This window comes from Cephus cinctus, unplaced genomic scaffold, assembly GCF_000341935.2.
Source record: "Cephus cinctus unplaced genomic scaffold, Ccin1 Ccin1_scaffold0160, whole genome shotgun sequence".
Lineage (NCBI taxonomy): Eukaryota > Metazoa > Arthropoda > Insecta > Hymenoptera > Cephidae > Cephus > Cephus cinctus.
The window spans coordinates 3159945-3177159 of NW_014332886.1; the positions used below are offsets into that span (position 1 = coordinate 3159945).

At 33.9% G+C, this 17215-nt stretch overlaps 5 protein-coding genes across 10 annotated transcripts; 3 read left to right on the top strand and 2 right to left on the bottom strand.

Annotated features, from left to right (window-relative positions):
• Nucleotides 1–100: 100 nt before the first annotated feature.
• LOC107263698 (vacuolar protein sorting-associated protein 53 homolog) lies at nucleotides 101–4015 on the bottom strand. Its single transcript, XM_015731182.2, has 13 exons — nucleotides 3808–4015; nucleotides 3257–3657; nucleotides 3011–3131; nucleotides 2803–2939; nucleotides 2279–2723; nucleotides 1868–2214; nucleotides 1595–1750; nucleotides 1397–1522; nucleotides 1235–1313; nucleotides 1019–1167; nucleotides 787–952; nucleotides 553–699; nucleotides 101–486 (listed from the first exon to the last, which is right to left on the bottom strand). The coding sequence occupies exons 1-13, from the start codon at nucleotides 3892–3894 to the stop codon at nucleotides 325–327; spliced, it is 2523 nt and encodes an 840-aa protein (XP_015586668.1). The 5' UTR covers nucleotides 3895–4015; the 3' UTR covers nucleotides 101–324.
• A 34-nt stretch (nucleotides 4016–4049) lies between these two features.
• On the top strand, nucleotides 4050–10563 carry LOC107263697 (zinc finger protein 510-like). Of its 5 annotated transcripts, none has more exons than XM_025081034.1 (9): nucleotides 4050–4164; nucleotides 4706–5973; nucleotides 6042–6347; nucleotides 6442–6627; nucleotides 6689–7841; nucleotides 8186–8547; nucleotides 9483–9700; nucleotides 10240–10373; nucleotides 10464–10563. In XM_025081034.1, the coding sequence occupies exons 2-6, from the start codon at nucleotides 4814–4816 to the stop codon at nucleotides 8231–8233; spliced, it is 2853 nt and encodes a 950-aa protein (XP_024936802.1). In that variant the 5' UTR covers nucleotides 4050–4164; nucleotides 4706–4813; the 3' UTR covers nucleotides 8234–8547; nucleotides 9483–9700; nucleotides 10240–10373; nucleotides 10464–10563. The 5 variants fall into 5 exon arrangements, with proteins under 5 accessions (XP_024936802.1, XP_024936799.1, XP_024936800.1 ...); XM_025081031.1 differs by having other exon boundaries at nucleotides 4056–4616; XM_025081032.1 differs by lacking the exon at nucleotides 8186–8547 and adding an exon at nucleotides 9123–9242 and having other exon boundaries at nucleotides 4059–4616.
• A 556-nt stretch (nucleotides 10564–11119) lies between these two features.
• On the top strand, nucleotides 11120–12759 carry LOC107263701 (trypsin eta). Its single transcript, XM_025081036.1, has 7 exons — nucleotides 11120–11126; nucleotides 11248–11378; nucleotides 11535–11626; nucleotides 11696–11876; nucleotides 11959–12090; nucleotides 12189–12320; nucleotides 12436–12759. The coding sequence occupies exons 4-7, from the start codon at nucleotides 11742–11744 to the stop codon at nucleotides 12652–12654; spliced, it is 618 nt and encodes a 205-aa protein (XP_024936804.1). The 5' UTR covers nucleotides 11120–11126; nucleotides 11248–11378; nucleotides 11535–11626; nucleotides 11696–11741; the 3' UTR covers nucleotides 12655–12759.
• A 44-nt stretch (nucleotides 12760–12803) lies between these two features.
• Nucleotides 12804–15135, top strand: LOC107263699 (AP-3 complex subunit mu-1). Its single transcript, XM_015731185.2, has 9 exons — nucleotides 12804–12973; nucleotides 13047–13231; nucleotides 13317–13551; nucleotides 13626–13785; nucleotides 13860–13973; nucleotides 14046–14225; nucleotides 14297–14455; nucleotides 14537–14587; nucleotides 14665–15135. The coding sequence occupies exons 1-9, from the start codon at nucleotides 12939–12941 to the stop codon at nucleotides 14797–14799; spliced, it is 1254 nt and encodes a 417-aa protein (XP_015586671.1). The 5' UTR covers nucleotides 12804–12938; the 3' UTR covers nucleotides 14800–15135.
• LOC107263700 (transcriptional adapter 1) lies at nucleotides 15090–17198 on the bottom strand. Of its 2 annotated transcripts, none has more exons than XM_015731187.2 (6): nucleotides 17051–17198; nucleotides 16801–16837; nucleotides 16455–16691; nucleotides 16030–16382; nucleotides 15802–15964; nucleotides 15090–15690 (listed from the first exon to the last, which is right to left on the bottom strand). In XM_015731187.2, the coding sequence occupies exons 1-6, from the start codon at nucleotides 17119–17121 to the stop codon at nucleotides 15559–15561; spliced, it is 993 nt and encodes a 330-aa protein (XP_015586673.1). In that variant the 5' UTR covers nucleotides 17122–17198; the 3' UTR covers nucleotides 15090–15558. The 2 variants fall into 2 exon arrangements, with proteins under 2 accessions (XP_015586673.1, XP_015586672.1); XM_015731186.2 differs by having other exon boundaries at nucleotides 16801–16840; nucleotides 17051–17191.
• Nucleotides 17199–17215: the final 17 nt, after the last annotated feature.

Genomic DNA, 17215 nt, shown 5'->3' on the forward strand with positions numbered 1-17215 from the left:
TAGCATTGACCTTTGAATATCTTATTTTACATTTATACTGTTTATATAGAATGGTATTAACATTTTATATTATATTATTTCGATACATCATTTTATTAATCCGCATAATTTTTTAGATTCTACTTAAAATATATATTACAGGATTTCTACTTTCACAGATAAAATTCAATAAAATTATTCATACATAACGCACAATTATAATACATTATACTGGAATATACTGCGTGTGACAAAATACATAATACAGAAACCTTCCAAAACTGTATGGTATATACACAATAATATTTCAGGATAAGTATTGTGTTGATAACACTTGCACATCGCCTACATTCTTTTCTTTATTAATTTCTCTAGTCTCTTTATTTTACCAGCTTCGTTTTCCGGGCTGTCTTGTACAGTATAATTCCTGGTGTCTCTCGACACGTCTGAATTTCCACTCTGCTTAAACTGTTCCACTAATTGTAGTTGCTCAGTTTTTCTTAGACCCTGGAATAATTACGGTTATGATAATATTATTATCATATTTAAATACAAAATAATTTATCAAAGTACCTTCATATCCAATATCTTCTGAAATTCTGTAGTAGGTAATTCAGGTAGAAGTTTTCTACACTGGTCTGCAAAGGCACTTGGAGATTCAGTAGGTGACATTACAACCTTCAATATCATTTCAGCCTTTGCCATACCTTTAACAACCACCTACAAGAAAATGTCATAAATAATAGTATTCTTGTTGCAATAGTATACTATTATATAGTATATTATATAGTATAAAATTTATAAAACCTTAGTATAAGTGGCTGGTGCTTTTCGCTGGACTTGACATCCAGTTGATGGAAGATCCAGTAGAGCTGTTTTGAGCATATGAACATCCAGCAACAATTGTTCAGCACCCACAGCATTCAAAGGTTTACACTTATAAAGTTGCTGCACTAGTTTTGGTATAAAGGAGCTGTATAAGAAAAAAATTATGATATTGATCTCATTCTGTGTCAATATAAAGCATAATGTAACTTACCTTGCAAATTTCACACAGAGCTGAGTGAAGTACTTTCTGCACGAAGACAGTTTATCTCTGATTGTAGGAATTGTTTGCCGAAGGTGAGCAACTATTGTACTCACGTAGCTACTTTGATCGCCAACACTTTCAATGTAACTCCATTGAATCTAATGAGAAAAATAGTACAATATTTCAGGTAAATGAAGATTTATTACTTAAGTGGTGATTGGATACCTTAGTCATTGCGTTTAAGGCAGATTCACATCCAGACTCCAGATCTTGAACGAGTAACTGAATACAGTTCGAGATTACACTGTACAAGAATAGTAATTTTATTGAATAGGACATATTTCAAGATCATTAAAAACACTTGTATTCTAAATGTGCAATTCTTACTTGTGAAAGATGTCTTGTTCTTGAGATAAGTTGATTTTGTCAGCATAGCACTTGTCCGTTTTCTCACGCAATTTTTCTTCAAGTTGCTGAGTCGTTTCGAGACAATATTCCGCTGTTGTCAATATGCTATACATATGTTATACATCGTTATTAATAAAAATCTGTATATACTATACACAGAGTATTTGTGTTACTAACCAGCAGATACGTGATTGTTCTTCTTTGTTAAATCTTGTGCTCTCTCCCTCTTTTAATAAACTTTGAAAATTTTGTATGAGGCCAGCTGTCGATAAATCTCGCAGATCTCGTGTTATGTTGCTCATACTTGTACCAATACCAGCACTTCCTGCGATCCTATTTAATTAATTAATTTATATAAAGACATATTGTGATAATTCGCTGTCCAGGATGTTAAGTACTGTTAATACTCAAAAGACACTAAAGGCTTTGTTACTACAGCAAAACACTCACTTGGGTAAGTTATTTTGCAGTAATTTGAATGCATATTCTCGCAGATATTTTTGAAAGGTTGCTGCAAGGCTTAACATTATAGAGCCTGTGCTGAGTTGAGTGCATTGTAGCATACACTTCTTATAGAAGACAAATAAATCCGCGCAAGATGAAAGAACGCTGCTTGGACCCTCAATACCATCGAAATCTTTGGCACCAGGTGGTTGAGTTTTACAGTCGGAAACAAACTTCTCCATGAGGTCAGCTAAGTTTCTATCAAGACTTTCAATATAAATATTTAAGTAAGGTTCAAAGCATTTTCCAATGAGATTTGCGAATGGTGAGGCTGAGGGTTTCTCTGGCTCAACCTATGATAATGAAGAAATGATTGTATTACAGATCTTAATTTTTAAGGACAATTGAATGTATTACCTTTTCACTGCCACCCTCTTCAAATGGATTTCCGGGCACTTCGTTTCCAGTAAACGCAGTTGTACGTGTAACTTTATTATTAGAGGGTGAGTCAGAATTCTCCAGAGTAATGCCAGTAAAACGTTTGGCTAGTAAATTTTCAAAATTTATTGTTCTTTGAATAGCGTAAAGAAGTAATTTCACGTCTATTTCTATGCGTCGCTTCTCCATTAATTTAGCCAGATCTTCACGCGTTACGTGGCAAAATTGTACGGCTATGCGCTCCGAAATCTCCCAGTCATGCGGGAAGATCGTACCGAATTTTGATTCGAACTCTAGCAAGTGCTTCTTGATCCATGCATAACGTCGATCAATTTTATCCAACCATGCAAAATCTTGATTTTCGTCAAAGAGATGTGCGTATTCTTGCAATTGAATTCCTAAGAACCATGTGAGTAAGTCCTTCCTTTAAAAGATTGTCATTTATTATTATTGTTTTTATCATGAAATATTACAAAGGTCTATACACTTTTTAAATTACTTACTTTACTTTGGGATCTAATACTGATAGTACCAAGCATCCTTCTGTAAGCTGAGTAAAGTGTTTAGGATTTTGCCCTGAGAATGCCTCCTTAAAATCTGATGTTATTTGTCGCGCAAGCTCAACATGAATCTGATGAACCTGTATGAAAGTAAAAATGTGTTAATATGCCACTGTAGTCAAGAGACACGGACAATTAAAATCTTACTAACTTGATCTGATAGCTGCTTTATCTGAGGAATATCCATGTAACTTCTAAAATGTTCCATCACTTGCATAATTGCTTGTAAAGGCATTATAATTTCACCGTACTGTTTCTTTTGTGTTAATGTTCTAAAAATTGTATATATGACACAATTAACATCAGTATGAATTTTTAATATTAACTATATTATTAATCATTGTTATGAGATCAAGAATTTGTATTATCAAGAATCATGTCACTTCGTTGGTTTTACCTTAAGTTATCTACTAAATCCACAAGCATATGCAAATGGTTTAAAGCAGTAATCGAAGCAGTTAGATTTCTTTTTGCAAAGTCAAGCTGTTTGATATCCCTTGTAATTTCTTTAACAGTTTCTTCTGATTGTTCTGCTTTGTCTTTAATATCCTTTATATGCACAAACAACTGTCTGATCACTTTTTGTGCATCTTCCAATGCTGCACGTCCATCCTGACCTACATTAGTTTGGCCATGGACAACAGATCGTATTTCCTTGTCAATACAACATATTTTAAATTCCATTTGGCTGACAACATCATCTATGTTGGATAGAGATTGTTCGGTAGGAAATAAGGAATTAATGTAATCCACTGCATTGAAATTTGGTTGGTCCAAAGGATCATTGCTAGGTAATACCTAAAATATGATGCATTTTAATATTGAATATTAATTAGGGTACTAGTGTATCAAGTACAAGATTAAATTATAATATACTGTACAGTACAGTTGCAGCAATTAATATGATTGGAGCATCTGTCAAAGTTGACAGTAGCAAAAATTGCTTACCTGTTCTATTACAGTTTGAACACTGGCCGGAAAAGTATATGTCGTGGATTGTAAATCATCAATATCATCTTCTTCATGACTGCCCATTTTTCAATTATTAAACGTTACAAAATTTTTTAGGCGAAACGTGGATAACAAGAACTACAAGTAAACATCCAGAAATTAAGTTGCGTGAAAGCGATGATTGGCGATGATTACCATTTCCCATATACATAGATAGTTGCCTAGTCCGAAGAATTGGTCGCTCTCATGAAAACGAAAATCGGCTGTAATCTGGGAGTTTCATGAAAATAAATTTATGAAGGAATTTCCGAAACAGAGTTCACTGCAAAAGGAGGAAAATGATAAAGACTCAAAGTAAATATTAATTAATATACAGCAAAAAATATCCAACTATGTTAAATAAACGTACTATCCAAAATGTCAACAATGACCTGTCACTAGTGCTTTTATGATAATCTTTCATTGCTGTGTTAAATGAAATGTCAAAGTTTTAACCACGTACTATTATTATTTTGTATTAAATAAGTAATAAAAAAGAAATGGTACGTGTTTCGGATTTCTGCACAACGTGCCGTCTTTGTGCAAAAGCATACAGTATTGAAAAGCTAGTAAAGATTTTTAGCAGTCGAGGGAATTCTTTAAACCTCAAAAATAGCATTAATATGCACCTTCCTATAAAGGTGACAGAAAAAGATAATCTGCCTTTAAATATCTGTATCATGTGCCTACGTCGAATAAATGCCACCAACGAATTCTTTAATACTATTATTTCGTCAGATAAATTATTCAATAAAATCTTAAGAAAGGTAGGTTTATGGTAAATAAAATACAAGAATTTTATGTTATTTGTAATATTTAAACTAATATTTTAAACTATAAAATTAATTGTTTTTAGAAACAGCGTAAGCATTCATCTTTATCAGACACTCATAAAGATATAGAGCATGACAGATCAAAGAAACATACTGGATCTCATGAGCAAAAGGAAAGAAATCCATTTTCGATGACAGTAGAAACATCTGGTTCTATGAAGGAAACTAACTCTGGAGTTATCATGAAATCAGCAAACGTAGATGCAGAGTATCAGTATATTGAATATAGAAAATGCAATTCAAATGATAATACTGACAAAATTGGTAGAACTATTGAAAATAACAAATTATTGAGTGATATACATGGCAAATTGACAAAGAATGCAGTAGATTCTTCAGTGAAAGATGGTATAACGAAAATTGATGATTTGTCAGTATTTGCCATAGAGTCAAAGATAAATGATAATTCTTTATGTATAGAAAATGAGAATGTACATGATACTGAACACAGAAGTACACCAATATCTGACAGTCAGCATATTATACAAAATGAGAACTTAGACAGCTCTGGGAATGAATTAACAATGGTTCCTAAGACGAGTGCTGTTTTAATTTCTATGAAGAACAATGTCGCAACTTGTAATGGACATTGGCAATCGTTGTCAAATGATATATTACAAAACAAAGATTATCGATGCAATGTAATAAGTAAAAATGAATCTGTAATTGTATCAACAGAAGATGCCACTACTGTAGTACATAATTCAGTCAACAACCAGATTGTATATAATGACGTTGGAAAACAACAGCCACTAATATGCACTGATACAAAGCAAAATGAGTATATCGTTGGAAATATCAATATCTTGAGCAATGATAATAGCAGCGTAATGCTGAAAGGAAGTAGTAATGTAGTAATAGGCGTCGCAAACAATGTAATTGCGAAAAATTCAGCAAAAATACCCTTAGAAGTTCTGCGATGTCCTGATTGCGAAGAAAGTGTCAAGATTTTCTCATTGGAGGAACGGCGGCAGTTTTTTGCTTACTTAAAACAACATTCGTGCAATAAAATGAACAATCAAGAAAACTCGACAAGTACATGTAAGAGCAACCAGGTTTTTGAATCCTTCTCCGAGTACAAGGAAAGATATCAGACGAAAAAAAGAAAAAGGAAGGAAAACCAAGAAGTAGGAGATTTAGGAAAATCATCATCGAGGTCATGGCCGGACGGTGATCTTCCTGCTGATCCTGGACCAGATCCTGCACCGCAAGAGGACATCTTTGAAGACGACGTTAGATTGGATGATGACTTTCATTGGCCAATGCCAAAACGAAATCGTCGATTGCATCGGTATATCATAATGCAATTTAAAATTAATTATGTTGACGATATCATATTTATATTAAAATCTTTTACAGATGCCCTTCTTGTGATTTTATCACAAAAAGTGCAGTTAGATTGAAATCTCATCAAAAACTACATCGAATGGATAAGAGACAAAATATTTACTACACAGGCTGTCGACATTGTTATAAACAATTTGAAACAAGTGTTGAAGCAAGAAAGCATGAAAGACTAGTACATATTTCCAATGGTGCAAAAAATAGTTTGTGCGAATACTGTGGACTTATGAAACCACAGAAGACATTACGAGATCATATCTTGAAGCAGCATACAGTGGAGTCCGAAATAGAGATGCAAGGGTGTAACGTCTGTGGAAAAATGTGAGTCATGATTAATGGTACATCGCAAAGTTCAAACTAGTAAATTGATGTCGGATATATGATTAATATCAATAACTCATTATACATATTTCAGGTTTATCTCACCAACGAGCTTATATTTGCATAAGAAAACACATTCTATAGAGAGGCAACATTTGTGTGATCTGTGTGGCAAGGCATTCAAACAACGTATGGCTATGCGTCGTCATTACATGCTGCACTTTCCACGCACACCGCCTAAATTCACTTGTAACGTATGCGACAAAAGAGTAACTACAAGGTACGTAAACTTCTAATACTAAATGAACAACATACCTAATCAGTAATCTATATCTTGACAGAGGATCCCTACGTCTGCACATGATGCGACACACTGGTGAAAAGCCTCAAAAATGTCCAGAGTGTCACATGGTTATGCGTCATGGCCTAAAACATCACATGCGTTTGCATTCCGATGATGCACCCTTTAAATGCGTTGTGTGCGGTGCTGATTTCAAGCGAAGAGATTATATACGACGTCATATGCGAAAGCATCTAAACGATACACAGAGCCAGCAATTGTACTGCTCCACTTGCAACTATGGATTCGATGATATTAAATCTTTCTTAATACATCATCGAGATGTGCATAACAATGAAATCTTTACTCAGATAAAAACTTACGAGTGCAAAAATTGCACCGCGCAATTTATAGACTCTTCCCGCTATAGGGATCACGAGGAAATTTGTCGGAGTTTGCAGGAAAACACACGAGATAAATTCTATTCTGACATTGAACAAACTTACATCCCCAATAGTTATTCCAAAGGAGTTGGGGACTTGGAAAAGTCTTGCGGAAGAATTATAATCGGTTCTTGCAATGACAGTACCTGCAACTGCATGGATAATACATGCGTGAACTATGCTAATCGAAATTGCATAAGTTCTGTATGCACTAGCGATAATAATGTGACAGACTCATGCACGATTCCTATAAGTTCATGTAGTAGCAGTGCATCTCTAGACGCAAACCTCCTAAACAGAAATTGTACAAATTTAATATATTCTGGTACTAATAATGTGCCTAACACTCGTATGTATTCACCTACCAAAATTGTGGATCACGCAAAAAAATCGGGTCCTCGTGTGATTCTTAATCAGAAACTTACTAGTAACTATGACTCTAGATTTTATCAAAATCGAATTAAGTCTAGTCAAGAATTTCGTAGGTTGAAGAAAATTGAGGAGTCTGTTTTACTAAATAATGAGCCTACGGCGATGGTCCTTTCGGAGGAGGTCACGCATTTAGATCCTGCATCGGAGTACGCTTATCTGAACATGGACAAACAAAATATTCGTGACAAGAATGTACTATTGGAAGTAGAAGAGGATATGATTCCAAATACTACTGTTCATGAATATGAAAATCATATAGAACATTTTTCAAGTAATACATCATCGGATCAACTTCAGGCTCAGCTCTGTCTGCCATCATCCAGTAGTAACAATATCTACGTAAGAGAGCCCATATCTTGGAAACAGTTGTAAATATGAATATGTGACACAGAAATGGTATAACTATTTTTTTTAAATATATATAAAAATGACAAAGTATACAATGACATCATTTCCTTGAATGCATCGTGGCTTAATTTCATAAACGTCTCTATAATATACGAGTTTCCTGATAGCAAGCTATAGGTTTTATTGATTATTATAAATTAATAGCTTTTTATAAATAAATTGACTTAGAGTTTTTTTTACAAAGTTCAATGATTCTTCATCGTTTAATAATAATATGCCTCTACTATATTTTAATTTTTTGTAACTTACCCACTTTATATTTATTGATTTTTCAGAACCATTCAATAGCTAACAAGTTAGGAATCTGTTTTCAACTCTTCTAGCATCCTCTGGGAGTATACTTGTAGATAAAAAAAGACCACCATACGTGGTGGGAATTGTATGCGCGGGTTCTGGATTTAGCGCAGACTCGGTCACGAGCAGGATGGTCAAACGATCGAAAGGGCTCCTTAGTCTAGCGCCGACTCGGCTCGAAGTTGCGTAGTTTAACAGCACACACTGTATAAAATAGACGCACGTTTGTATTAAATACGTAGAGTAAATTTGAAAAACCACCACATCACACCTCACAAAATGCAGCGTCACCAAATCGACTGGAGAAAAATTATATTCATATATATTTTTCTATTATTTTCATGTAAGTCCTCCATGATCCAATGACCTCCTGTTATTTCTGGAAACCCCCTTCCGGGGTATATGTACATACGTCACACGATCCTGAGATACATTACTAAAAATAAGGATAATTTTAATGACAGTAGCTTATTGAAAGTAAAGGACCTGACACGAAATAAATTCTTCAAGAATCGCAGTTTCTTTCAATGATAAGCTAAGCCATTGAATTTCTGACATGATGCGTACGAGAAAAAGGCGTGAGTGAATATATGCAAAAAAGCCCCTAATGAATGAAAATTTAATGCGCAATCCAAAATTTATTGAACGCTGTCGCAGAATTTCATAGAATAATTTTACTTGTTCAATTCAAATCAGTAAGCGATGGATGCGGTTTGTTCATTCTATAAATTGAAATTCTACCAATAATGTATTAATATTAATACTAAAATAATACGGTAACATCTAACATTTACAAAATATTTTTTAAAAATTCTTACATCACAGTCATTTCATATACTTCGTTCTCTTCACTAATATACTATTTCAATATAAATATATTCAATTGGAAAATTATTAATTATAATTTTATACTTCCAGATTCACCCAACAACTAATAAAACAGTGATTGTTTAACTCACCGTTTTCAATTCTCCACGTACACGTCTCTCAAGCACACACGTTCACTGATCGATAACAGAAACGTCCCCCTGCAACAGGGTAGTACAGAATTATAAAGCTTACACAGAAACAATACACGTTAAAATAGTTTATATCTCTAAATTAAAATTTGCGCACGTAATTTCATATCGTACCATTACGCAACCGGCAGTTAAACTCTCAAATAGCCACTGGTTGAACGTAGTACCCAGTAATTCATCCCCCTCAGCTGTGAATAATCGAGTTGCGCGATATAACTATAAAAATTGCACGTATCTCATCATCCCCTATAATTTACAGATACAGGCGCGACTCATCCAGTTCGCGTGCAGTTCATTGCGCCGCATTACGTTGTCTTCAATGATACAGCAACAATGTATTGTAATCACACGGTACCGGAAAGCGATCTTCACAAGATCGAGTTTGTCAAGGATGGCAGTAAGATACTGGAATACGTAAAGGGTCGAACACCACCTATAAAGACATGGCCACGTACCGTTAAAGAGGGTATTCTGAAGGTATAGCGACAAGAAGTCGATGCATTTTTACTCTCTCTCTCTCTCTTTCTCTTTTTTTCTTCTTAAAGAGCATGCCTATGCACCGCAATTACATTTAAAGTAGTGATACCAAAAGAGTGCACTGTCCCTCGTCACTTGGAACCTCGTGTAACTCGGATGCTTTCAGTATCCGCCGGATGGAAAAAGAATCATACTTGAGCGCGTCGGCTTCGAAGCATCCGGCAAATACTTCTGCGGGGTTTCCACGGCCAAACCGATTTACACTCAGGAGTCCAATAAAGTATATATGCAGGTCATAGGTGCGTAGACATTAGTGATTTAGATATTTCTGCAAGTGTAGATATTTAATTTGGCACATTTATGTAAACGCCTATAAGATATATATATATATATATTCACACAGTAGTGAAGTATGCATTTATATATATACATATATATATAAACATGCGCACCCCTTGTGCAACTGCCCTACCTTTCCAACATCCAACACGATCGATCCTTCAAAAAGTAAGAACCTTGGGGGTTCTGGATGATTTCAGTGCCGCAGACATCCGCTCCTTTGATAACATTCACTAAGACCTTCTACGTCGTCGGCGACTATCTAGAGGCAAACTGTACATCTTCTCCAGCGCGACCACTTCCTCACTTGACGTGGTTGATTAATGGCAATGACGTATAACATCCTCTATTTAAAATAATTCTTATGACTGTCTATAAGGGATGATAATTTCTTAAGTACATTTGTTTTTGGCTAATTTTTAAGGTGGATGTTACTAAGGTCACCCAATACTCATTTACAACCGATGACGGTATGATGTTCGCTATTGTTAATCTAAAGATAGAAGTGTCGAACCTTCATATAGCAGAAAATGATCATTTGGAAATAATATGTCAATCAACTATACCTGGTTACCCGATGCATCATGGAGAGTATGCAGACTTTAAACAAATGACAGTGAAGGGTACGATGTAGTGCACTTTAAAATAACTATCCATCTGATTAAATATATATGTTAATTTCTGCTTTCTATCTTTGTAGTGAATATTATACCGACACCAGAGAACTCATCGTCGGCACAGAATCATCGTCAAGAAGTTTCACTGATTGCTATCGTGTGCATACTATGCGTGATACATATGAGTGTACTTTTATAAACGTCAATTGCTAGAAGATAATTAAATAATGTGTACAATATGTTAAGAGAGATAACGAAAATATAAAAGAGGAAAATATGGACGTGGAAAATATGGCAAAGGTCGTTATTAATATACATCAAAAAGTGAAATCTATTAAAGGCGCTTACCGCAGGTTCATCCAATACAATATTAAGTACGTTCTTGCTGGATTGCCAGCTAATGACTGGAGATAATATGCGATATACCCAATGGCTACTGCCGTGACTTTGGTATAATGAATAAAAGAAGGGTGCGAGATCTTCATTTTCAAAAGTCCCTCTTCACTTTTTTATCTCGTATTTCATGAAACTCTTTTAAATGAGATGAAATGTATCCACTTAATAGAGCATATTTCTGTGATATTCTTTTAGCATCCGTATGGCTCATAGAAAACACGAGTACTTCGCGTTCAGAAAAAATTCAGAAGAAGACAGATGATGTGGAAATTGAATCGCGTATCATAGGCGGACAACCGGTTGATATACAAAACTATCCTTATATTGTGAGTGAATAAACAGTATGCTGGATGTAGAAAATATATGATAAATTATGTAAATAACTGAAACAGCGGCTGACATGTAGATAAAAGTTGCTTCTATATAATTAGTGATTAAACAATATTTTATCATTTAACTTCTTATGTCAATTAAACATTCAGGTCTCGATTCAGCAGAATCCTCTGTCTCACATTTGTGGAGCTTCTTACATTCAATCGAGATTTCTTTTAACAGCAGCACATTGTGTAGTCAAGTATGTAACGTGGATAACATTATTTCACGTATAGATAATATTATCAAAATGATAATCCTCCCTTATTAGTGCCTATTACAACGGTTACCCCTGGCAGATACGACAAGCCTCAAGTATGTTTGTACTCGCAGGATCCAATACAGTGCGGCATCTGAGTTCTGACACCAGCCAAATTCGCTACGTAGATAAGGTTTTGCCACACATTCTGTTTAGATTCCAGCATATGTTTAATGACATTGCTCTTATCAGGGTAGGTAATATAGCAGCTTAAAAATAATTCTTAAAATTTTTTTAAGGATATTGGTTGTGCGACTGTTTATGTTTTCTTACAGATTACCAAACCCTTTAACAGAAATGCATATGTACAGTTAGCACCACTACCAGTAATATTTGATAACGATTTATTTAAGGGTGCTGTAGTATGCACAGTTGCTGGATGGGGCCAAATTCGTCCTAATAGTAATGTATGTACATAGTTATCTTTATATTCAATATTTAATGAGAAGTGGTAGGTGACTGTATACTGGTCAGAAAATATGTACAGATGACAAATTGTATTTAGAAAAACGCAGGCCAGTTTCTTCAGCATGTTAAAGTACCCCTAATTGAGACGAGTAAATGCAAAGTAAGACCACTGTCCCTATTTGCGAGTCTGTGTGCTGGAAAGCCAGAGGGTGGCGCAGATGCGTGTCAGGTCTGTTATCTTGAATTTAAAAGTATTATTTAATGTATTAGTACAAAACATTAAAAAGATGATAATATACAAATGTTAAGTAAATGAAAATAACAGTAAGAAACATGTGTTTTAGGGTGATAGCGGAGGACCGTTAGTTTGCAAGGATTTGGTTTTTGGGATAGTATCCTGGGGCTCTGGATGTGCTCGACCACGAACACCAGGAGTTTACTGTAGAGTCGATAGATACTTAGATTGGATAAACAAAACCATTGCAACAAATTGTGCTGGATTTGTCCTACTTAGGTTCTATTATATATTAATATTTTTACTGCTACAGATAATAATACATTAATAAAGCATGCTATTCAAACAATCTGATTTTATTAATTCTTCTATGTTTTTTCCAAAAAAATGAACCTAAAATTTATTTCTATGAGACATAATATGCAGAATATCACAGAATATTGTAGGTCTAGATAAATTCTTTCTATGGTTCCGGTTTATGCTTGATTTCTGGTTATGGCAGGGCTGAAGTGTGTCAAACAGATCGTAGTGTATGTTAGATTTATAATTATCTAGTAGTCATATAATTATTCAATTCGAACTTTCGGAACTTGTTATATTCATACCAAGAAGATGATCCACAGTCTTTTCATTATTAATTCTTCCGGGTAAGTGTTTGGATTCTATTTGACATTTGACAGTTCTTAGGTTAACCAACACGATTGTTAATTATTATTGTAGCGATGTGTTCATGGAAAAACATTGGAAAAGTGCGGTTGCACGTTCACTATGTGATTACTTCTTTGATCAACAACGAAGGGTACTTTCACCTGAGGATACTCCTCCTGTAATTGCAACCCCACATCACTATCTTATCAGTATATACAGATGCAATATGTTTTTTGTTGCAGTCTGTATGACTGAAGGTAAATTAGATAATTTTATAAGTATTTAATTCCTATATATACATTGCTTCACAGAGAAAATCAGTTTTGTATGATTTTTTTTCAGTTCCACCATTGTTTGTTATTGAATTTCTTCACAGAGTCGTAGATACTTTTGAGGACTATTTCAGTGAATGTACAGAATCAATCGTAAAAGAAAATTATGTTGTGGTTTATGAGTTATTGGATGAGATGTTGGATAATGGTTTTCCATTGGCAACGGAATCTAATATACTCAAGGAACTTATTAAACCACCTAATATATTAAGGACTATTGCAAACACTGTTACAGGCAAATCAAAGTAAATAATTTATATAGTTCAATTCAAATAATTCAAGTTCAAAGATTATATCTTTTTCTCTATATGCTTCATAGTGTCAGTGCTATTTTACCAAGTGGTCAGTTATCAAATGTACCTTGGAGAAGAACTGGTGTAAAGTATACTAATAACGAAGCCTATTTTGATGTTGTGGAAGAAGTGGATGCTATTATCGATAAAACAGGCGCTACAGTATTTGCTGAAATTCAGGGCTACGTATGTGACTTTAAACGATGAATAACATGTACATAATTTTTAGACACATTTATATTATAAGCCACTTATTCCAGATTGACTGTTGTATTAAGCTTAGCGGCATGCCAGATCTGACACTGTCATTCATGAATCCAAGATTATTTGATGATGTTAGCTTTCATCCTTGTGTAAGATTTAAAAGATGGGAGGTATGAATATGACGTTCATTAAAAAGTATTATTTTCATGTATAAATAAGAATTTATGATTATTCTATTTCAGTCAGAAAGAATTTTATCTTTCATTCCTCCTGATGGAAACTTCAGGCTCTTATCATACCATATAGGATCGCAAAGTATAGTGGCCATTCCCATATACGTTAGGCATAACATTAGCCTGAAAGAAGCAGGTGGTGGAAGATTGGATATCACTGTGGGACCAAAACAAACGATTGGCAGAACAGTATGATTCTAGTTCATTTTTAAGATTCCAATTAGATCTAATATTATACTGGGCATATGCATATTATTCAGGTGGAAAATGTTACATTGGAAATTCCAATGCCAAAGGTTGTACTAAATTGCAGCCTAGTGCCGAACCAAGGAAAATATTCCTTTGATCCAGTCAGTAAGATTCTTCTTTGGGATATCGGAAGAATAGATGTATCAAAACTACCGAATTTAAGAGGATCGGTAAAATCCAAATAAGCATTGATGAAATTCTACATTTATTTAAGATATTTCCATATTTTGATAAATTTTTTCGTATTGCAGATCACTATACAAAACTCAGCTACAGTCATGGAATCTAATCCTGCCATAAACGTAAGTATATAGCTATATATACGTTAATTGTAAACTTAATATATATAAATATACAAATTCTTAATGTTATTTCATAGGTTCATTTCACAATTAATCAATTGGCAGTATCAGGACTGAAAGTGAATCGACTGGATATGTATGGAGAAAAGTATAAGCCATTTAAAGGAGTGAAATACATTACTAAAGCTGGTCGATTCCAAATAAGAATGTGAACAAGAGTTTAATAAATTGTATTATAAATCAGAAAAACGTTTGCAAAACGTACTTCACTTTCTAAAATTCGATTTCATAATTGAGGAAACTAATCTGTTCGTGGAGCAACGCGCATTGCAAAGCATTTTTATTAATATTCCAATTTCTAAATAGAGATTGGTTTCCTAACATAGGCTAAAATTGGGAAATTGTACTGATACGGTTGAACATCTACTTTGTTTTGTTTTCTGATTAATATTTTTAAACACGTTACAACGTTTACTTATGTAAGAAAAGCGATAAATAAATATTATGATTTCGTAAAAAATGTAATTGCTTTATAATACATAAGATACGTTTATACTACTGCAGATCAATCTTTAATAATTTCATGTCGAATTTGATGTAAAACTTCAGTACTTGATTTACACATTAAATTATAACTAAATTAGGACAACACAGATTTTATTATACTTACACGTATCTATTTTATGGGAGTGTATAAACAATCCAATTCATGCAATTATTTTGAAGTGCCTGATAAGATCTGCCTCTAAATATATAAAATCTTTGTACACACAAGCCGTCTATTTTTTCTTAACATATAATAGATGACATATTGCTTTCTAAGAATTGCATATTGTAGTTTGTTATAGGAAATATATATACACATTTGAGGTACTAATTTCTGCTATTGGTATCAATAGTATTAACTCACAAAGTATTAATTCTTATATAAAACGAACGAAAGAATTACGTCGAAGAATAAGACCATAATTTCAATCTTTTGAACTTCGACATAACATCTTTCGAGCGTCCAAATCATCCCATGTCGGATGTGTCGCGTAAGTATACAATCTCTCCATATTTGTCGCATATATTGTGTGATTGCAAACAAGATTTTTGTAGATCTGCAAAATTTGATTAAAACATATCAAACTTACGATTAGCCCATTCTAGAAGGTATTAGTTATTTAGAATAATTAGTTTCCTATTGTGTTATTGAAGTATCTTCTACCTACCTTTAGTGCTTGTTGCAGATCTGCTACAGTAACAGAATGAGGTGTAGGTTTTGTAGTTTGCGTAGAACAAGCCATAGCAAATGCAGTGGCCTGTTCAACTTCCTCCACATTTTGTTTTATTGTAGGTACTTGACCATCAGGATCTTCTATTCTAGTTGGTGCACTGTCAATAAGTGAAACAAGGATTTAGTCATTGTAATGTCTAACATCAATTGCCATGGATCATACCTGTATTTAAATGATTCAGCAGTATATGTAGTATTCCTTTTCCAGGAACTTGGTACCGGCTCTCCAATATTATAAATAAAACTGCCTTCTTTAACAGAATATCCTTTTTGCCTAGTCAGAATAGCAGTAAGTATATTTTTCAAGAAAACTTTAGTAGCAGCTATAATAATGTGAGCAGTGTTCTCCTCAGCACCATCCATATTATTTTCCCAAGCAGCCAGCATTAACCTGGCTAGTACAAATGTTCGGTCTGGCAATACAAGTTCTTGAGCACTGGAGCGATTCGCTCCAATTGGTTCATCCCCTACAGGAGCTGAGGTTTGACCAAGAACTTCTACATACATGTCTGCTGGCTAAAAATTCATAACATAATGTAAAACATTTAAAAAAAATATACCTAGAGTATCTTTAAGTCTTCTACTTACCTCAAAATTGGACTTGTCTGTTTTGTATTTACGCTTCAAACGTAACCTTTTCTCTTTTAACACTTTATCTTTATCAAGATGTCCATGAATATTATTGAGCTTTGATGTTCTAACTGTTGTTGCAGCAGCTAATCCTCTTACTTTATTAAATAAACATAAAAGGAACTCATTGTGAAGGTGAACTTGATCTTCAGTCATCATGTTACGAGCCTCACAATCAAATTCCTCTTTTGTTGTCTAAAAAGCATTGTATAATTAAACTTATTAATCAAGGTATAATCGTACAAAATCTAACTTTCCTAGTGGTTTAACTTAGGATCAAATACAATAAAAAGGATAATTATACCTTCATTTGAAACCAAAGCTTCATCTTCTCGAAATAACTGCTGAAAATTATAAATATTAGCAACACATACATTTAATTAAAAAATACAAGAGATATTAAATTATATTAATATATTCCTGTTATTGTCATTATTCACGTTTTATTGGTAATTTATCGAAGTATTCAAATACCTAACCTCGATTGATAGCAACATAAATTTCACTTTAAAAAGAGCACAACAAATTTAATTAGTTTAATAAACGAAACTTACACTTTAGCATTCTCTCCCAGAGAAGCTATGAGGCTCTTTCTCGCTATATTTAATTCTTTTGAAGTTGTCATATTATCACATACGTATCTTCTACTCTTGAATGATGTGTACTAACGTAACCCACCCTGACCTATCTTTACATTATCATAACGATCGCAACGCGTA